At 54.8% G+C, this 16,570-nt stretch overlaps 1 protein-coding gene across 1 annotated transcript; it reads left to right on the top strand.

Annotated features, from left to right (window-relative positions):
• Nucleotides 1–2,933: 2,933 nt before the first annotated feature.
• VILL (villin like) lies at nt 2,934–16,221 on the top strand (the record flags this gene model as incomplete). The annotated part of the gene is made up of 19 exons (XM_084248286.1): nt 2,934–3,000; nt 3,164–3,238; nt 3,549–3,754; nt 5,077–5,185; nt 6,802–6,912; nt 7,210–7,409; nt 7,827–7,905; nt 8,006–8,104; nt 8,523–8,670; nt 8,821–8,921; nt 10,700–10,837; nt 10,948–11,106; nt 11,629–11,808; nt 12,340–12,485; nt 13,366–13,510; nt 14,928–15,113; nt 15,311–15,382; nt 15,586–15,852; nt 16,108–16,221. The coding sequence occupies exons 1-19, from the start codon at nt 2,935–2,937 to the stop codon at nt 16,219–16,221; spliced, it is 2,601 nt and encodes an 866-aa protein (XP_084104412.1). The 5' UTR covers nt 2,934.
• Nucleotides 16,222–16,570: the final 349 nt, after the last annotated feature.

The raw sequence follows: 16,570 nt of genomic DNA, 5'->3' as shown, positions 1-16,570 counted from the left end.
GAGCCCGCAGTGCCAAGAGGACCAAGTCCTGGCCTCAGGAATCCCCTGCTCTATTGTGGACCCCAGGCCAATAGCATGTGGGGATCCCCCCCCCAGCTCCATGTTTGGAGTAAAGTAGCTCTAACCCCTGGCAGCACTGCTCCCCCTGTCTCCCCAGCTGTCCTGACTCAGCTCTGGGTGCCCCTCCCGTGCTCCTCCCCACACACTTCCATGGCCACCTTGACCTTCAGGAGGGCCCATGTTTCCTACTGTGTGCTCTGAGCTCACCAGGGCCTGAGCCCAGCCCTCAGGGACCCTGGAGAGAGAGCAGAGGAATGCCAGCCATGTGGGCACCTGTCACTCTGCCTCTGATTCTGTGCTCTGTTCTCACCCCCCCACCCCCGTTCCCATGGTCTCCCCCACCCTGTTTCTGCAGGGTCAGTGGGGCCAAGGGAGTTTCTCCCATTGATAAGACACAGCCAGAGTGGAGTGGGGAGGGGAATAGAGTTAACGCCCTACCACAGCCACTAGGAGGGAGACATTCATTTGAATCTACGGAGCAAAGCCTCAGCAGGAAGAAAAAGCTGCAGCTGGCAGGATTTAGGTTAGCCGTAGAAAGAACTTCCATTGGTGGAGGAATGGAAACTCCACATGGAAGTTTCTGAACGAGTAGCATAGGGAAGCCTGGGGTATTCGAGAATAAAATGCTGAGAGCTAACAAACCTGGGGGTCCCCATCTTCCTTGCACACCTCCTGCTCCACCCTTCCTTCCCTCCTCGGCTCGCTCAGAATCACAGAGCACAAGCTCAAGTGAACTAACTCACTGTTTGCAGAGTCTGCAAATCCCTTTTGCAAGAATTTGAGGGTATAACTGACTGGCCCAACCTGCTCATGTTCTCTGAGACCGTGGCTTCCCGCAGTTTGTCCTGGTCCTCAGGCGGTTCTGTGTGCATCTAGCTTGGGTTTGCAGAAGCTTTGTCTTGTCTGCAGAGACTGTTTCTGTCCTGAGCCCATGTCTATTTTCAGTCTGTCTTTTTTCAGGACCCGGGTTTCTTGAAACAGTCTGTCTCTATTTCTCTGTTTGCTTTTATTGCAGAAGCTGCCTCCATGCAGAGCCAGACCCTGTCTGGTGCCTCCCAAGCTGGTGCCCTCGCCTGGGACACTTGTTTCTGCCTAAAGTCACTCTGCCTGTTTGCCAAGCTTTGTCTATTTGCAGTGCCCGTCCCGGTCAGCACAGCCTGTTTCTTCCGCCTAAGTGTCTGTCTCCAGACCATGGCCCTGTTTGTAGAGTCTTTTCCTATTTCAGAGCCTGGTTCTGTCTGCAGGACCTGAACCCTATTTGTAGAATCTATGACATTTTTCAGGGCCTTGGCCTATTTGCACAGCCTATCTAAATTTCCTTGGATAGAAACCATCTGCTCGCAGAATCTTTTCCTATGAAGAGTTTATCACTGTCAGGGAGCACGGAGTCTATGTCTTGTAGAGAGCACATCTTGTTTGCAGACCTATACCTGTCAGCACACTCTACTCCTGATTTCACATGTACCTGTTAGCCTGTGTCTGTCTGCAGAACCTGTCCCTATTTACACAGTTTTTGTCCATCTCCAGAATTCACACTCTTTTCTAGAAAGTTTGTTCCTGTTTGCAGAGCCCAGATTCTCTACAGAACCCAGCCCTGTTTCAAGATCTTGGCGATGTTTGGGGCATCTGTGCTTGAACACAAAGCTGATTTCCCTGCCAGCTCATGTCAGTAAATCCTGTCTGTCTCTGAAGAAACTCCATGTTTGTAGAGCCTTTGTCTGCAGAGCCTGTGTCTTTTTTCAAAGCTTGGATCTGTTTGCAGAGCTCATGATTGTTTGCCTAGCCTGTTCACACCTCCCTGTGTGCAGGTTTTAGGTATGTTTGCAAAGCCTGTTCCTGCATGCAGAGCCTGAGTGTACTTTTGCCTGTGTCAAGAGCCTGCCTCTGTCTAGGAAGCATTTCTTTCACTGAAGAATGCTGTGCCTGTTGGCAGAACCTCACCTACCTATGTTCCTGTCCCTATCTGCATAGTCTGTCCCTTAGGCAGAGTCCCCATCTACAGGACTTGTCTGCATCCACATTGGCCTAGCCATTCCCAGTCTGCAGAGCTCCTCCGTTACTGCAGACCTGTGACTTTCTAGAGTCTTCATGTGGAAAGTTCACAATCTCTGATTATGTGCCCAGCCAGTCTGGACTTCCCTAGGTAGTGGCTGTGTCATTTTGCACATGCTGTCCTTGTGCACATAGATGGACCCAGTCTACAGTATTCATTTTTGTCAAGAGAACCTGTGCCTGTTGCATCCCTGTCTTCAGTCTCAGAAAGATGTCTTTGCAGAGCCTATACCTGTTATAGAGCCTGTGCTGCAGGCAGAGCCATCTCCTGCCCACACAGCCTGTCACTCTCTGCAGGTGCCATGTGTCTTTGTGTAGCCTGTTCCTAACTGTCTAAAAGACCTGTGCCTGTTTGCAGCTATGTCCTTGTGTGCAGAGACCATCTTTGTCTGCAGGATTCAGTTCCATTTCAAGAACCTGCCCCTGTTTGCAGAATCTGTCCTCACCTGCAGAATCTGTCCCCTCCTGACTACAGTGAGCCCCAATGCAGAGCCTTGTCTGTCTGCTGAACCTGTTTTGAACTCCCTGTCAGTTGGCAGAGGTTGACCCTGTGTTCAAAGCGTGCCCCTGTCAGAGCTCAGCCGTGTTTCCAGCACACTATCACCAACACACTAGGTCCCTGTTTGCAGACCCTCTCCACGCTGACTCCTGCAGCACCTGTCCTGGCTCCCTGGTATCTGTGTCTGCAAAGTCCTTACAATGAAGGACATGTGCCATGACAGCTAGCGGTGGGGAGAGTGCTTACTTGAAGCCCAGAGTACAGTTCTCCAGCCTGAAAACTCTGGCTTTTGTTGTCTCCTCCCCTACCCCTCCTGGAGCAGGATGGACATCAAAAAGGACCTCCCACCCATCAACAGCCACAGGGCCCTTCACATATGGATCATTGAGGTAGGAGTGTGACACACAGCAGAGCTGGTGCAGAGATTGCTGCTCACTGAGACTATCCCTCCCCACCCCCCAACTCAGTGCTCCCTCCCCTCCCCCACCCAGGTGGTCATGGGTTGGGTGGGGAGTGTCTCCTGAGCTGTCACTAGGTGCTCTCTTCTCCCAGAACCTGGAGATGGTGCCAGTGCCAGAGAGGGCTTATGGAAACTTCTTCACGGAACACTGCTACATTGTCCTCCACGTGAGTACTTGGGGAGCCTGCCTGAGGGGGTGGCATAGCCCAGCCTCCAGTCTGATGACACAGACTAAGTTCTGCCCTGGGAGAGGGCAGCCTGCGGGCCAGAGAATCGCATCGCGCAAGGGGCTGCTGCCTTTGAGGCCTCTTCCACCTCTCCCCATTCTCCACGCCCTGTTCTTGGAAGCACCTGCCCATTCCCCCCAGGGCCCTTGTTACATCCTTGACCTCTGTCTCACCATGCCCTAGCCCCTCACCCCGCCCCTGCGTCCTAGAGGCCTCCCACACCCCCCATACACAACTGCCTGGGCCCTAGGTTCTCCAGAGCCTGAAAGCCCAGCAAAGGACTCCCGGTGACCTGCATTATTGGGTCGGGAAGGAGGCAGGCGAAGAAGCAGAGATCGCGGCGGGTGCCTTTGTGCAACACCTGCAGGGGGCGCTGGGCGAGGCCACCGTGCAGCACCGGGAAGCCCAGGGCCATGAATCCGACTGTTTTCGCAGCTACTTCCGCCAGGGAATCATGTGAGCTGGGTAGGGGGTGCGGCAGAGGGGAAGGGGCAGGGAGGTAGGTGGAGTAACTGGGCAGCCTGGGATGAGTAATTCGCTTATCCCTAGAGTGTGGGGAGTTTTTTGGTGGGTGGGGGGTGATACCTTTATTGAGAACCATATCACTTACCAAATAACCTGTCAATTTCAAGTATGCAATTCAGTGATTTTCAGTCTGTCCACATATTTGTGCAACCATCACAGTAATTTTAGAACATTTCATCACCCCAAAAAAAGTCCCACACCCTTTAGTAGCCCTCCCTCTTCCTGCTTCCCTGCACCCAACACTTCCTTCCCCCATCTGTGTTTATAGATTTGCCTATAGATATTTCCTATAAATGAAATTATACAACCATGAGCTTTTGGGTTTTTCACTGAGCGTAATATTTTCAAGGTTCATCTGCTGTTATAGCATGTATCAGCCCTTTCTTTTTTCTTGCCAAATAATATTCTACTGTATGGATATACCACGTTCTTCTATATCTGGTCATCACTGAATGGATGTTTGGATTATTTCCACTTTTTGGCCACTATGGATAATCCTATTACTAACATTTATATACAGCTTTTTGTGCCAACGTGTTTTTTTTATTTCTCTTGTGCATGTATCCAGGAATGGATACTGAGTTTACGTCTTTGTTACTGTGCTTGGTAGAAATGTCTTTTGCTGTAAATTGTTTCAAATCTTTAAAAAATTAATTTTTGCAATATATTTAGGTGGAGTCACAGGAAATTGCCAGTATTGGATCATTTCTGTCTCACACATCTGAACCTAATACGTGTGTATAGTATATATATATATGAGCACTTGCAGAACCCCCCACCCGATATGTCCACCTCCACATGGGGCATACCTCCACATGCATGAATATATATGTTCCCCCACAACACATACATATGGATGCCTGAATTCCATGCACTCACATCTATATTCACATGGATAAACACACACTTAATGCCCCCACTTATTTACAGAAATATGGGTATGCACCTATGTGTGCATACACGTATTCACATCACGTATGCACACGTATTCACGTGTATGAACACATGTATTCACATCTATGGAATAACATATGCACTGTCTCTTCAGGGACAAAAGTGTACATGCACATGCAATGTGCACTCAGAGAACCAAATACACACCCCTGCCCTGTGTACATACCCATGATCTGTACTTGCACTTGTGTGTCAAGCAGGCACACACATGTCCCTACACATGTTCATGTATGTGCTCACATCTGTGTTCACATCTACACTTGGTGGGGCTTGGGCTTATGTGGGCCCCACTCCCTCAGCTACAGGAAGGGAAGCCTGGACTCGTCCCTGAAGCATGTGGAGACCAATATGTACAACATTCAGCGACTGCTGCGCATCAAGGGGAGGAAGCACGTATCCGCCACTGAGGTGAGGGCTGCCGCTTAACCTCTGGACTCAGCTCCCACTGTCTGTACTGAGTACAGAGGAGGATGGCAAGGATTGGGGGGCACGAAAGCCTTGGCATGCAGCTGTATAAGCACATATGACTTTGAGGGTCACTCTGTAGGTGTGGCTCTGTGCATCTCGAGGTACGAGCAACAGGAGGGGATGCTGTCTTTCAAGGGTATACATGCTCAAGATGACACTTCTCACTTTATAACCATGACATGCGTGTCGGCAGCTATGTGCATGCGCACAGACACGTGCACATAAAGTGGGGCATGCTGGGCCTCCCCGGTGGCGCAGCGGTTGAGCGCTGGGTTGCGAAGCTGCCCGCAGCCTCTGCAGCGCCGGTTTGATCCCCGGCTGCTCCCCGGCCACCGGAGGAGGGTCCCACATGGCGCGCAGACCTCTCCTGCCGCCCGCTGCTCCCCTCAGCAGTGTACTTCGGTCTTTCTGCCTGCTCTGCTCCCCGCTCTGGCTCTGGTGAATTCTCTCACCCTCCCGTGCTTCTGACTGTACCCAGTGCTTGTATAAATAAATAAACAAATAAAACTTTTAAAAAAATTAAAAAAAACACTTTAAAAATAAATAAAGTGGGGCATGCACACCTCTTTATGTGTGTACACAGGGTGTAAATTGGGGGTATGCCCAGATGGCCTATCTTGAATGAGAAGGCAGAATCAAGCTTCGGGCCCCATTCCTGCCACTGCTTCTCTGACCCCCTACTTCTCTTGTCTCATGGGCACATTATGAATTTGGGGAGGTGGGCCAAGTAGCACCAGGGAAGATAGAGTAATTTGAGGTGGAGGTATGCAGCCCTGTACTGTCCCACATGTTGCAGCTGTCACCCCACAGGCACGCACACTGTCTGCCACTGTCACTCCCAGGGCTACCCCAGGCCACTGAGTGCCCTTGTTAGTGCCAATTAGAACAGAGTGCCTCTTACTTCCATCTTGAGGGAAATTAAGAGAAAATGCTGATCTTGTTAACGTCACCCACAGATCCAGGGGCCGGGGCCATGCCTCCCTGGTCAGGCAGGGACGCCATGCAATAATCCTGTTACTCTGGCAGAATTATTTAGAGTCCCCACTTTTACTCTCACTATCCACAGATACGTACTGTCCCCCACACAAGTGCACATATGCACACACACAGTGCACATGCGCTGTCACTCGTGAGCTCACACCCTTGCTCACATTGATGTGCCCCCAATTTATACCCTGTGTACACACATAAAGAGGTGTGCATGCCCCACTTTATGTGCACGTGTCTGTGCACATGCACATAGCTGCCGACACGTATGTCATGGTTATAAAGTGAGAAGTGTCGTCTTGAGCATGTACACCCTTGAAAGACAGCATCCCCTCCTGTTGCTCGTACGTAGAGATGCACACAGCCGCACCCACAGAGTGACCCTCAAAGTCATATGTGCTTATACAGATGCATGCCTGCGCACCTAATACTGGACTAATACACACACCCAGTTGCACAGAAGTGACACACCCAGTTCTGCTCCCCTGGGGGCACAGGCTTTGGTGACCCCTGCCTGGGTGCTGGCAGTGATGCTCCATCTCCCTCCCTGTCCCTCCTGGCCCTGGTAGGTGCAGCTCTCCTGGAACAGCTTTAATAAGAGTGACGTCTTCCTGCTGGACCTGGGCAAGGTGATGATCCAATGGAATGGGCCCAACACCAGCATCACTGAGAAGGCACGGGTCAGTGACAACCCTGGGAACTAAGGGGTGCAGGGCTCTGGGAGAGGGGTGATCCTGCAGGTGCCTATCCTCCAGCTACCCCAAGAGTTGAGCTTGGCTTTCCTATAACCTGACAAGTACTTATATGCAAGCTGAGTTCATATGCTGCACTGGTGGTAACCTAGATGCCAGGATGAGGGGCCTCCAGCCTCTGCTCCCAACCTCTGCTAGCTGACCAGTGACAGGAAGTCTCTGAGATGCACTAAGGAGTGAGGGGGGCCCCGGGGAAAGCGCTGACTGCCAGGTCTTTTCCTGCAGGGACTGGCCCTGACCTGCAGCCTGCGGGACAGGGAGCGGGGTGGTCGTGCACAGATTGGTGTGGTGGATGATGAGGTCGAAGCCACTGACCTCATGCAGATCATGGAAGCTGTGCTGGGCCACAGAGTGGCCAACCTGCAGGCTGCCATACCCAGCAAGAGCATTGACCAGCTGCAGAGGGCCAATGTCCGCCTCTACCAGTAAGCAGACCTTGGGAGCGGGTCGGGGGGTGGAGTAGTTCAGAGTGGGTGTACGTGCCACCGTTACTGCAGCAGCACAGTGTCTCTGGGAAGCCCTCCAGAGACGATCCTGGGTTTCTGAGGGAGGCCATAGGGAACCTTGGCCCCAAATGATACTCTTTCATGGCAGCTTTTCTGAGAAACCCATTGCACAGACTGGGTGAGTGAGGCCCTAAGAGGGCCAGGGAGCTGCCTAAGTTTCCACAGCAAGGCTGCAGTGAAGTCAAGACCTCCACTCAGGGCCCCAACCCCTATGCCTTCTGTATGCATGGTGGGATTGGACAGAGGGGAAGAAAGGGGAGGGGAGCAAAGGGGGACTACATTGGCACTGGGTCAGGTAGGGGCTGAACTGCCCACATCTGGATGCCTGTCCCCCAGTGTCTACGAGAAGGGCAAGGACCTGGTGGTCCAGGAGTTGGCAACCTGCCCACTGACCCAAGATCTGCTGCAGGAGGAGGTGAGGCAGACCTGGCCCCAGCCACCCTCTCGGTCCCAGCCACCCTACTGTCACAGCCCGGGCTGGATCTCCCACTGACAAGCTCCGCTCTTGCTATCAGGACTGCTACTTCCTGGACCAGGGTGGTTTCAAGATCTACGTGTGGCAGGGGCACCTGTCCAGCTTCCAGGAGAAAAAGGCTGCATTCAGCTGGGCTCTGGTGTGCTGTGGGCCCTGTTTGAGATGGGCATGGTGCTGCCCTGGGAGCCCCAGCTAGCATCCAAGAAGCCATGTGTGGAAGGGAGACATGGGGTTGCCTTGAGAACTGAGGAGTCTACTGCACTGGTGCCCCCTCAATTTGGGGGTGGGGGTTGGGGAAGACAAGGCTCCCCCTAGGGTCTCACGTGTTGCCAAGGCCCGCCCTTTCCGAACCAGGAGGGGGGCGGGGGACGCCAGGGGGGTTCCTCCCGGGCCTTCTGGGGCCCAGAGCTGGCTCATTAAGCGCTAAGTGGGTCATGAGCCCTGTTAATTAACGCTGCTCAGGGCTCAGCTGGCCCAGCAGCCTGACGGGGGGGTCCCGCGGGTGCGGAGAGCAGTGCTCCCTGGGGCCCGCACGCCTGAGCAAGTCCGCACCGCAGGGCTTCATCCAGGCCAAGGGCTACCCGACCCACACCAACGTGGAGGTGCTAAGTGACGGCGCCGAGTCGGCCGCGTTCAAGCAGCTCTTTCGGACGTGGACAGAGCGATGCAGCACCAGGACCCCCAGCTGGAAGGGTGACGGGCTTGGTGGGGGATGGGGGGGGCCTAAACCGCTGCAGGCAGCAGAGGGGCAAGGCCGGAGGGCGGGGTGGGAGCGAATCTGAACTTTTCTGGGTGATGGGCTGGGTGGTGCCTCCGGGGTCGGGTGCCAATGACACCTTTTGCCCCCCCCCTCAGGTACCCCGAATCTGGTAAAGCTGGACGTGGGCAAGCTGCACAGCCAGCCTGAGCTAGCGGCCCAGCTCAGGATGGTGGATGATGGCTCCGGGAAGGTGGAGGTGAGAGGCCCTAGCTGGCTTGGCAGAGGGGAGATGGGCAGAGTCGTCAGCTCAGAGGAGTAGGCTTTGTCTTCAGGTGAATGATAAGGCTGCTCAGGTGACCCAGGTACAGCCAGGTGCATCTCTGCGCACAGTCAGTGATGTCCTCCTGACTGCGGCTCATGCACATCACACCTAATCACATGCAGCCATACAGGCTCCGTCCATAAAGTCATGGCACGCGGGACAGTAAACCTCGACTTAATTATGCCCATTTTATCATCTGTGTGACACAATCATACATGTGATAGTGCAGGCACACATACTCATACCTGGCAGTTGCACTCAGTCATGCCAGGTACACGTCTGCAAGATGTCACTGCACAAACTGCATCACACATGATCACAGTCACACCACCATCCCCCTACAGAGGACACCAACAGACTCACAGTCATACATACCCAACCACAGCCCCACACACCCAACACTGTCACAAGCTGCCAGCCACCTATCTGGCTGGGACAAAACGGGACATGCCAGGAGAGGGGGCCATTTCCAGGCTCCAGAAAGGGCAAGGTTGCATCTTGACTTGTTGGCTAAAACCTGAGCAGGGCCCTTAATTCCTTTGGGCTTCAGTCTTTTTATCTATAAAATAGAAGCAAAAACCGTGGTCCCATTCTGCCCCAAGGCTTGTGTCCGGATGCCGTGGGACTCTCAAGATGGATAGCTGGGCTCTAGTCCAGCAACCAGTGGGTGGGGTTCTAATCCTCAAGGTAGGTGGAGGTGTGAGAAAATACCTTTTCTCCCAGGTTTCCTCCTACTTTTACCCTAATCCCACATTTACAGGTGAACAGAGGCAGTAAGTGGGAAGAGACCAAAGCAGAAAGCAGAGCAAGGGGGTAAAGAAGACAGAGAGAGGAGGTGGGGGGGATCAGGGGCAATAGAGATGACAGGCAGGAAAGCAGAGAGGAGGGTGAGGGAGGGAGGCAAGGAAGGCTTTAGGGCCCAGGCCTCAAGCAGGAAGGCAGGGAGGGGATCCCTCCCAGCAGGCCAGGTGAGTGGACTGGCAGGCAGGACCCGGCTCCAGCCAGGAGGCCTGGCAGTCAGATAGGTGCTGCTCCTGGAGGTTATGAGGTCGAAGTCAGGCTCTTCTGCAAAAGGCGGGCTCTTGGATGCTCTGGTCTGGAGACCTCCAGAGACGCAGTCAGGCTCTGTGTGGGCACAGGAAGCTCAGGAGTGGTTTCCTGCTACATGGAGGTGGGTATTATTATCCCTGCTTTACAGGTGGGAAAACAGGAGCTCAGAAAGGTCCTTCTGGAACATGGGGCCAACCTGGGTCCAGAGCCCATGCTCAGCTACCATAGCAACAAGAAATCACAGTGACAAGTGTGAGGAAGTGTTTTCCTTTCAATCCTTGAACAGTCTTTGGGTTTTTTTTAAGTGACACTGGAAAAAAGGGAAATTTTTCCAAGAGCCCTGAGACCTTGCTTCTGCCCAGCTTCTGCTGTCCTGGTCTGGGCAGACGAGTGGGGACTCGTCTATCCTGGCGCTGCACCCAGGCTCAGCACGGCTGAGGGCAGGCCAACACGTGTGTTGTGCAGCCTGATGTGCACAGGGGAAGGGTCACCTGTAGATCTTTGCACATGCCAGCACAGAGTGTGACGTGGCGCTAAGCTGGGGGCGCCCCAGGCCTGCACAGAAGAGGCAAACCTCAGGCTGAGGAGAGCTGCCTGGGTGGGCACTGGGTGGGTAGTTTAGGTGGAGAAGCCCCTGCACACATTGGTCCCCCATTCCCCAGATATGGTGCATCCAGGACTCATGCAGGCAGCTCGTGGACCCAGAGCATCATGGACAGTTGTGCTCAGGCAACTGCTACCTGGTGCTCTACACCTACCAGAAGATGGGCCGTGTCCAGTACCTCCTGTACCTGTGGCAGGTATGCTGGCCTGAGGCGGGTAGCAGACCCTTTAAAGCCCAGAGTTAAAGACCTGAGGGAAGGAAAGAGCTGCACCCAGCCCTCATTACACTCATCGCCCCTGCCTGCAGGGCCACCAGGCCACCGTGCATGCGATCAAGGCCCTGAGCGACAACGCTGAGGAGCTGGACCTCATGTACCACGGAGCCCTGGTGCTGGTGCACGTCACCATGGGCAGTGAGCCCCCTCACTTCCTCTCCATACTCAAGGGCCAGCTGGTGGTCTTCCAGGTAGGGCCCACATCACCCGTGGGGCCACAGCCTCGCTGCTCCTCCCTGTGTCCGTGGCCCTCTCAAGAACATGTTGAGCACTGTCTCTTCAGCTAAGCCAGGGCCCGGCTGACCAACCCCAGTTTCTCTGAGTCCCAGGAGCCCCGAGGGTGACCCCTGCTGAGTCTCTTCTCCCTCCTGCTGAGTCTCTTCTGCCTGTGCCCAGCACCAGCCACAGAGCAGGGGCTCAGGGGAAGAAGGGAGCCAGGACCTTGCCTGGAGTCAGACGGACAAAGTGGGGTCCTCTTTCTGCCTTCGAGCTTGAGGGAATCATGTCCTAAATGGGCTGAGGGGCCCATTTAGAAAGGGCCTGGTTCCCGATCCTAGACTGACAGGTTCCTCACACTCCTCACTCAGAGGGTCCAGAAAACAGTGGTGGCATCAAGGAAGGTTCCCAGGACCCCATGGCAGATTATCCTTCCCTGGGAAAGGAGGTGGCCCCCAAGAGTCCTTGCCTCAGCCTAAGGCCCTGCTCCCTTGCAGGACAGCACTGGGCACTATGGGGCGGCGCCATCAGCCTCTGCCACGAGGCTCTTCCACGTGCAGGGCACCGACAGCCACAACAGCAGGACCATGGAGGTGCCAGCCTGCGCCACAGCCCTCCACTCCAGGGACATCTTCTTTCTGGACACGTCTGACATCTGCTACCTCTGGTTTGGGAAGGTACCCCCAGCACTGACCACCTGACTCCTGCCCAGGGCAGTGGTGCCAGCTGGGGACGGGTCCTTTTCACAGGGGGGACACATGTCAAATCCAGCCTCAGTTACCCGGGAGGGACAGAGGGGGTGGCCACAGTGTCCCCCCTGGAAGCTGAGAGAGTTACAGAGTGACAGATGGATGGGGGAGGCCCCTGACCAGAGCCAGGCCAGGCTCAGGCTGCCTCCCTCCTTCCTGCCTCCAGAAGGGAGAGGTCCCTTCCCTGTTCTCCTGGGTAAAAAGGAGGCCTAGTCTAGTTTACTAGTTTTCTCTCATCTTCAGCATAAACCGTAGATCCTGAGGATCCCCATCATGCTCTGAACCCAGAACTGTGGAGACAGAGCCTGGGGGTGGGGGTGCAGGCAGGGAAGAAAGGAGATCCCTTGGTCCAGGATCCCTTGGTCCTGCCATTATTTTGGGTCTCCTGTGGCTCAGGCCCTAGTAGGGATGTGGGACTGAAGACCTTCCCAGGGACTGACCCGGCCCATTACCTGCCAGGGCTGCAGCGGTGACCAGCGTGAGATGGCGCGGGTAGTGGTCGCTACCATCTCTAGGAAGAGCAAGGAGATGGTGCTGGAGGGTCAGGAGCCACCCCACTTCTGGGAGGCCCTGGGAGGCTGGGCTCCCTACCCCAGCAACAGGAGGTAACAGCACTGGGAAGAGGGTGTTCTTACAATGAGGAGGAAATTGAAGCCTGAAAATAGTGGGTGACTAATTAAGGGTCACACAGAAAGATGAATAGGTCGGACTAGAACTGAGGACCCCTGACTCCCTCCCTAGAGGCTCCCCAGGGCACAACCCACCTTCCACTCCCCGGCTCTGGGTAACTTGGATCAGGAAGACAGGCGCCAGGGAGCGCGGGGCAGTGGCGCCCTCTGCTGGCAAGAGTGTTCCCTGCAATGTCCCAATCCTGGACCTCGCCACCTGGCAAAGGACAAGGAAAATGTGCCATCTCCCAACCCCACCACAGCCCCGGTGGGTCGTGATACCTGTGGGGGCGGTGGGGGGGGTATATAGATGGACAAGAATTTTATATAGGATTGCGGGGCAGAGGGAGACCTTAGAAGGCCTGAATTCTAGGGCTGATTTATGGGCTGCATACCCCCCAAGTCTCCTGCACCCTGAAGTACTACTGCCTCCTTCTTAACTTAGCTTCCCATCTCCCACCAACCGGGTCTGAGGCTGGCTCCCAGCCAGGGGTGAGACCAAGTACTCCTCTCTTCCCGGGAGGACAAGGCTCCAGTTCTGGAATCTGCCCACTCCTGGGAAAACTAATGGGCTAGCTTGTGCCATAGCTGACTGGCACTGGACAGGTCGCTGATTTTGTTTTTCCCCTGACAGATGGGGACACTGAGGCCCAGAGAGAGCAGGGCATTCCCAGAACGAATGATGGGGTGGGTGGAGCTTAGAGGAGAGGTCCCTAGCCCCTGGGATAGGGCTCCCTGTGCTGAGAGCTCATGGAGCCCCACTGGTGAGCAGCACAGGACTCCTGCCTCCCTCATGGCCTTGTGTCCATGCCGCCAGACCCCAGGAGGACGTCTTCAACTTCCAGCCACGACTGTTCGAGTGCTCCGGCAAGGTGGGCTGCCTGGTCCTCATGGAAGTGGTGTTTTTTAGCCAAGAGGACCTGGACAAGCATGACGTCATGTTACTGGACACCTGGCAGGAGGTGAGGCAGCCGCCCCTGGCCCACTGGGGTGTGCATGGGTGTGTCTGTAGCTGTGTGACTGGGCATGTGTGTGTTTCTGGTAGTATGCCTGCATGTAAGCCTGTGGTGGGTCTGTGTGATGGTGTGACACTAAGTGACTGTGTCACCGCAGGATGGTGATGAGGCTGTGGAGACTGACTGTGTGACTGGGGCTCATGTGTGATTGTGACCAGTTTCATAGTTGTGTGTAACTGTCCTGGAGATGGTATGTGATTCCAGGGGACTGAGTGCCTGTGGCTGGTGTGACAGTGCCTGAGGCTACCTGTGTGACTGCATGCTACCTGTGATTATTTACATGCAATTCTGAGTGACTGTGTGTGTCTGATTTGCTGTCTGGCAGGTGGTCGTGGGGATTGTGTCTAGCTGTGGTTGTGTGTCTCGGCTGCACTGTCTGTGACTGTGTGAATGTGGACATGAAGGCTGAGCCAAACCATCTCACTCAGAACAAAACCTAAGCCCTCCCTTACTGCAGCCCCGTGTGACTGGGCTGCCCCAGCTCTGTGACCCAATTTTCTCCCTCTCCCGCCCGCTTGCTGTGCTCCACTCTCAGAGGCCTCCTTGCCTCATGTCTCCTGCCAGGTGTGCAATGTGCCTTTGCGTTGGTTGTTTTCCAGTTAGACACACGTGCGTCTTACTCCCTCACCTCCCTCGGATCTTAGCAAATGTCCTCAGTAAGTCTTCCTCTAACTCTAGTTTAAAATGACAATATTGGGCCTCCCCTGGTGGCACAGCGGTTGAACGCTGGGTTGCGAAACTGCCTGGAGCCTCTGCAGCGCCGGTTCGATCCCCGGCGGCCAGCGAGGGTCCCACATGCCGTGGCAGACCTCTCCTGCCATGCCCACTGCTCCCCTCAGCAGTGTACTTCATCGGTCTGCCTGTTCTGCTCCCTGCTCTGGCTCTGGTGAATTCTCTCATCCTCCTGCGCTTCTGACTGTACCCAGTGCTTGTATAAATAAATAAATAAATCTTAAATAAAAATAAAATGACAGTATCCCCCCACCCCCACCTGCCACCACCACCTTCTTCTTTCCCTGCATTACTTTTCTCCATCTAATATGCTGCATATTTTACTCTCTCTGCAGTAAAATGAAAATACTACAAGGGCAGGACTTTTAGCTGTTTTTTTTCATTGTTGAATGCCCAGTGCGTAGAACAGTGCCTGACACACAATAGGTGCATAACAAATATTTGGGATCGAATGCCTACAGGCACTTTTGTGAGTTGGTGTGTTTGTGCATGTGTGTATGTGTCTTTTGGGGGGATGTGTATATATGGGGTGGGGTGGGGTTCTGAGACCATCTAATAGATATGAGGGAAAAATGTGGTGAGCCCTGGGCAGCCCTCCACCCACTCAAGGCCAGGCCCCTCTGTGGCCCAGATCTTCCTGTGGCTTGGGGAAGCTGCCAGTGAGTGGAAGAAGGAGGCGGTGGCCTGGGGTCAGGAGTACCTGAAGACTCATCCAGCAGGGAGGAGCCTGGCTACACCCATCGTGCTGGTCAAGCAGGGCCATGAACCTCCCACCTTCACTGGATGGTTCCTCACCTGGAACCCCTACAAGTGGACTGTGAGTAAAGCCTGAGGGTCCCTTCACCCCACCTTAATCCAGGGGAGAGGGGCCTGCCTTGGGCTGACAGTAAGGAGGCATCGCCCTGGACCTCCAGTGGCTGGGGGAGACATGGCCTTGTCCTCTTGTCTCCTCCTGGATCCCATTGCTGCCACTTCATCCTGCCACACCACCCCCCTTCCCATTCTTGTCCCCAGAACAACCCATCCTATGAGGAGGTGGTGGAGGGCAGCCTGGGAGCCATATCTGCCATCTCTAGGATCACAGCAGTGAGTATTAGAACCTGCCAAGCCCCCTCCAGGGGTCTGGGCTCAGATGGTATGCTCCAAATGGGCACAATGGTTACGGAAGGGCCAGTCCCTGGTAGGTAGCAGGGGTTGCAGTTGGCAGCAGAGAGGCCAGTGAGTTCAGTGTGTCTCCCTGTGGGAGCCTAGCTCCCACATTCCCCATCCTGAGTCTTCTCTCTGGACAGGAAGTCAACAAATTCCACTTGTCCCGTTGGCCAAGAAATGGCAGGGCAGGCACCTTGGGCCTGCAGACCTTCAGGAGCTCCCACGACAGCTTAGAGAGCGAGCTGGAGCTGAGCTCCAAGACAGGTGGCAGCACCAGCAGCAGCCACAGCAGCAGCAGCTACCCCAGCAGCCCCAGAGCCACCATCAACGGGGGCCTGCGCCGCGAACAACTCATGTACCAGGCTGCCAAGGACCTGCCAGAGGGAGTGGACCCGGCCCACAAGGAGGTAGGCATGCGAGACCCCTGCCCCTCGTCTAACACATGAATGCATCTAACAGCCCAAGGAACCCAGAGCATGAGCCACTGAATATGGCAGTGGGCAGGTGTCCCAGGGAGATGTGTTCCAGATGGGTGGGCTACATAGGTGGGTGAGGAGCACCTAGAGCCCTGGGGCGACACCTCTTAGTGGGTGGGGCAGGTTTCAGGGCTCAGATCCTTCCTCTGCATCTACACACCTTCTGCACCCCCATTTCCCCCCCAGTCATATCTCTCAGATGCAGACTTCCAAGATATCTTTGGGAAGTCCAAGAAGGAATTCTACAGCATGGCCAAATGGAGGCAGCAGCAGGAGAAAAAGCAGCTCGGCTTCTTCTGAATGCAGGTCCCACCTGTGCCAGTGCCACCCACCTGACCAACACGCCTGAGGGTACCTCCACTCACACCGAAGTCCCGGGGGAGGCCCTCTGCTGGGACCCCTCTTGGGTTCCCCTTCCAACTTGTCAGTAAAATCTTGTCACCCTCACAGGGTGTGGTGTGTGTGCTGCCCAGCCTGGGCCACGCTGTGGGTACACCTTGGGGAACACGCCCCTAGGGCTGGTGGTGGTGCCACATTCCAGAAAAGGACTGAGCTCCCTGTGCCCTCCTCCATGGAGGGGTTTGTTTCTTGCTGGTCCCTTCTCCCCAAGAGTCCAAAAAACCCTGCTCATGTGTGAGTGCAGAGAAGA

This window comes from Talpa europaea, assembly GCF_964194135.1.
Source record: "Talpa europaea genome assembly, chromosome: 11".
Lineage (NCBI taxonomy): Eukaryota > Metazoa > Chordata > Mammalia > Eulipotyphla > Talpidae > Talpa > Talpa europaea.
Note: the sequence above shows the minus strand (reverse complement) of the source record. Positions and strands in the feature narration are given on the sequence as shown.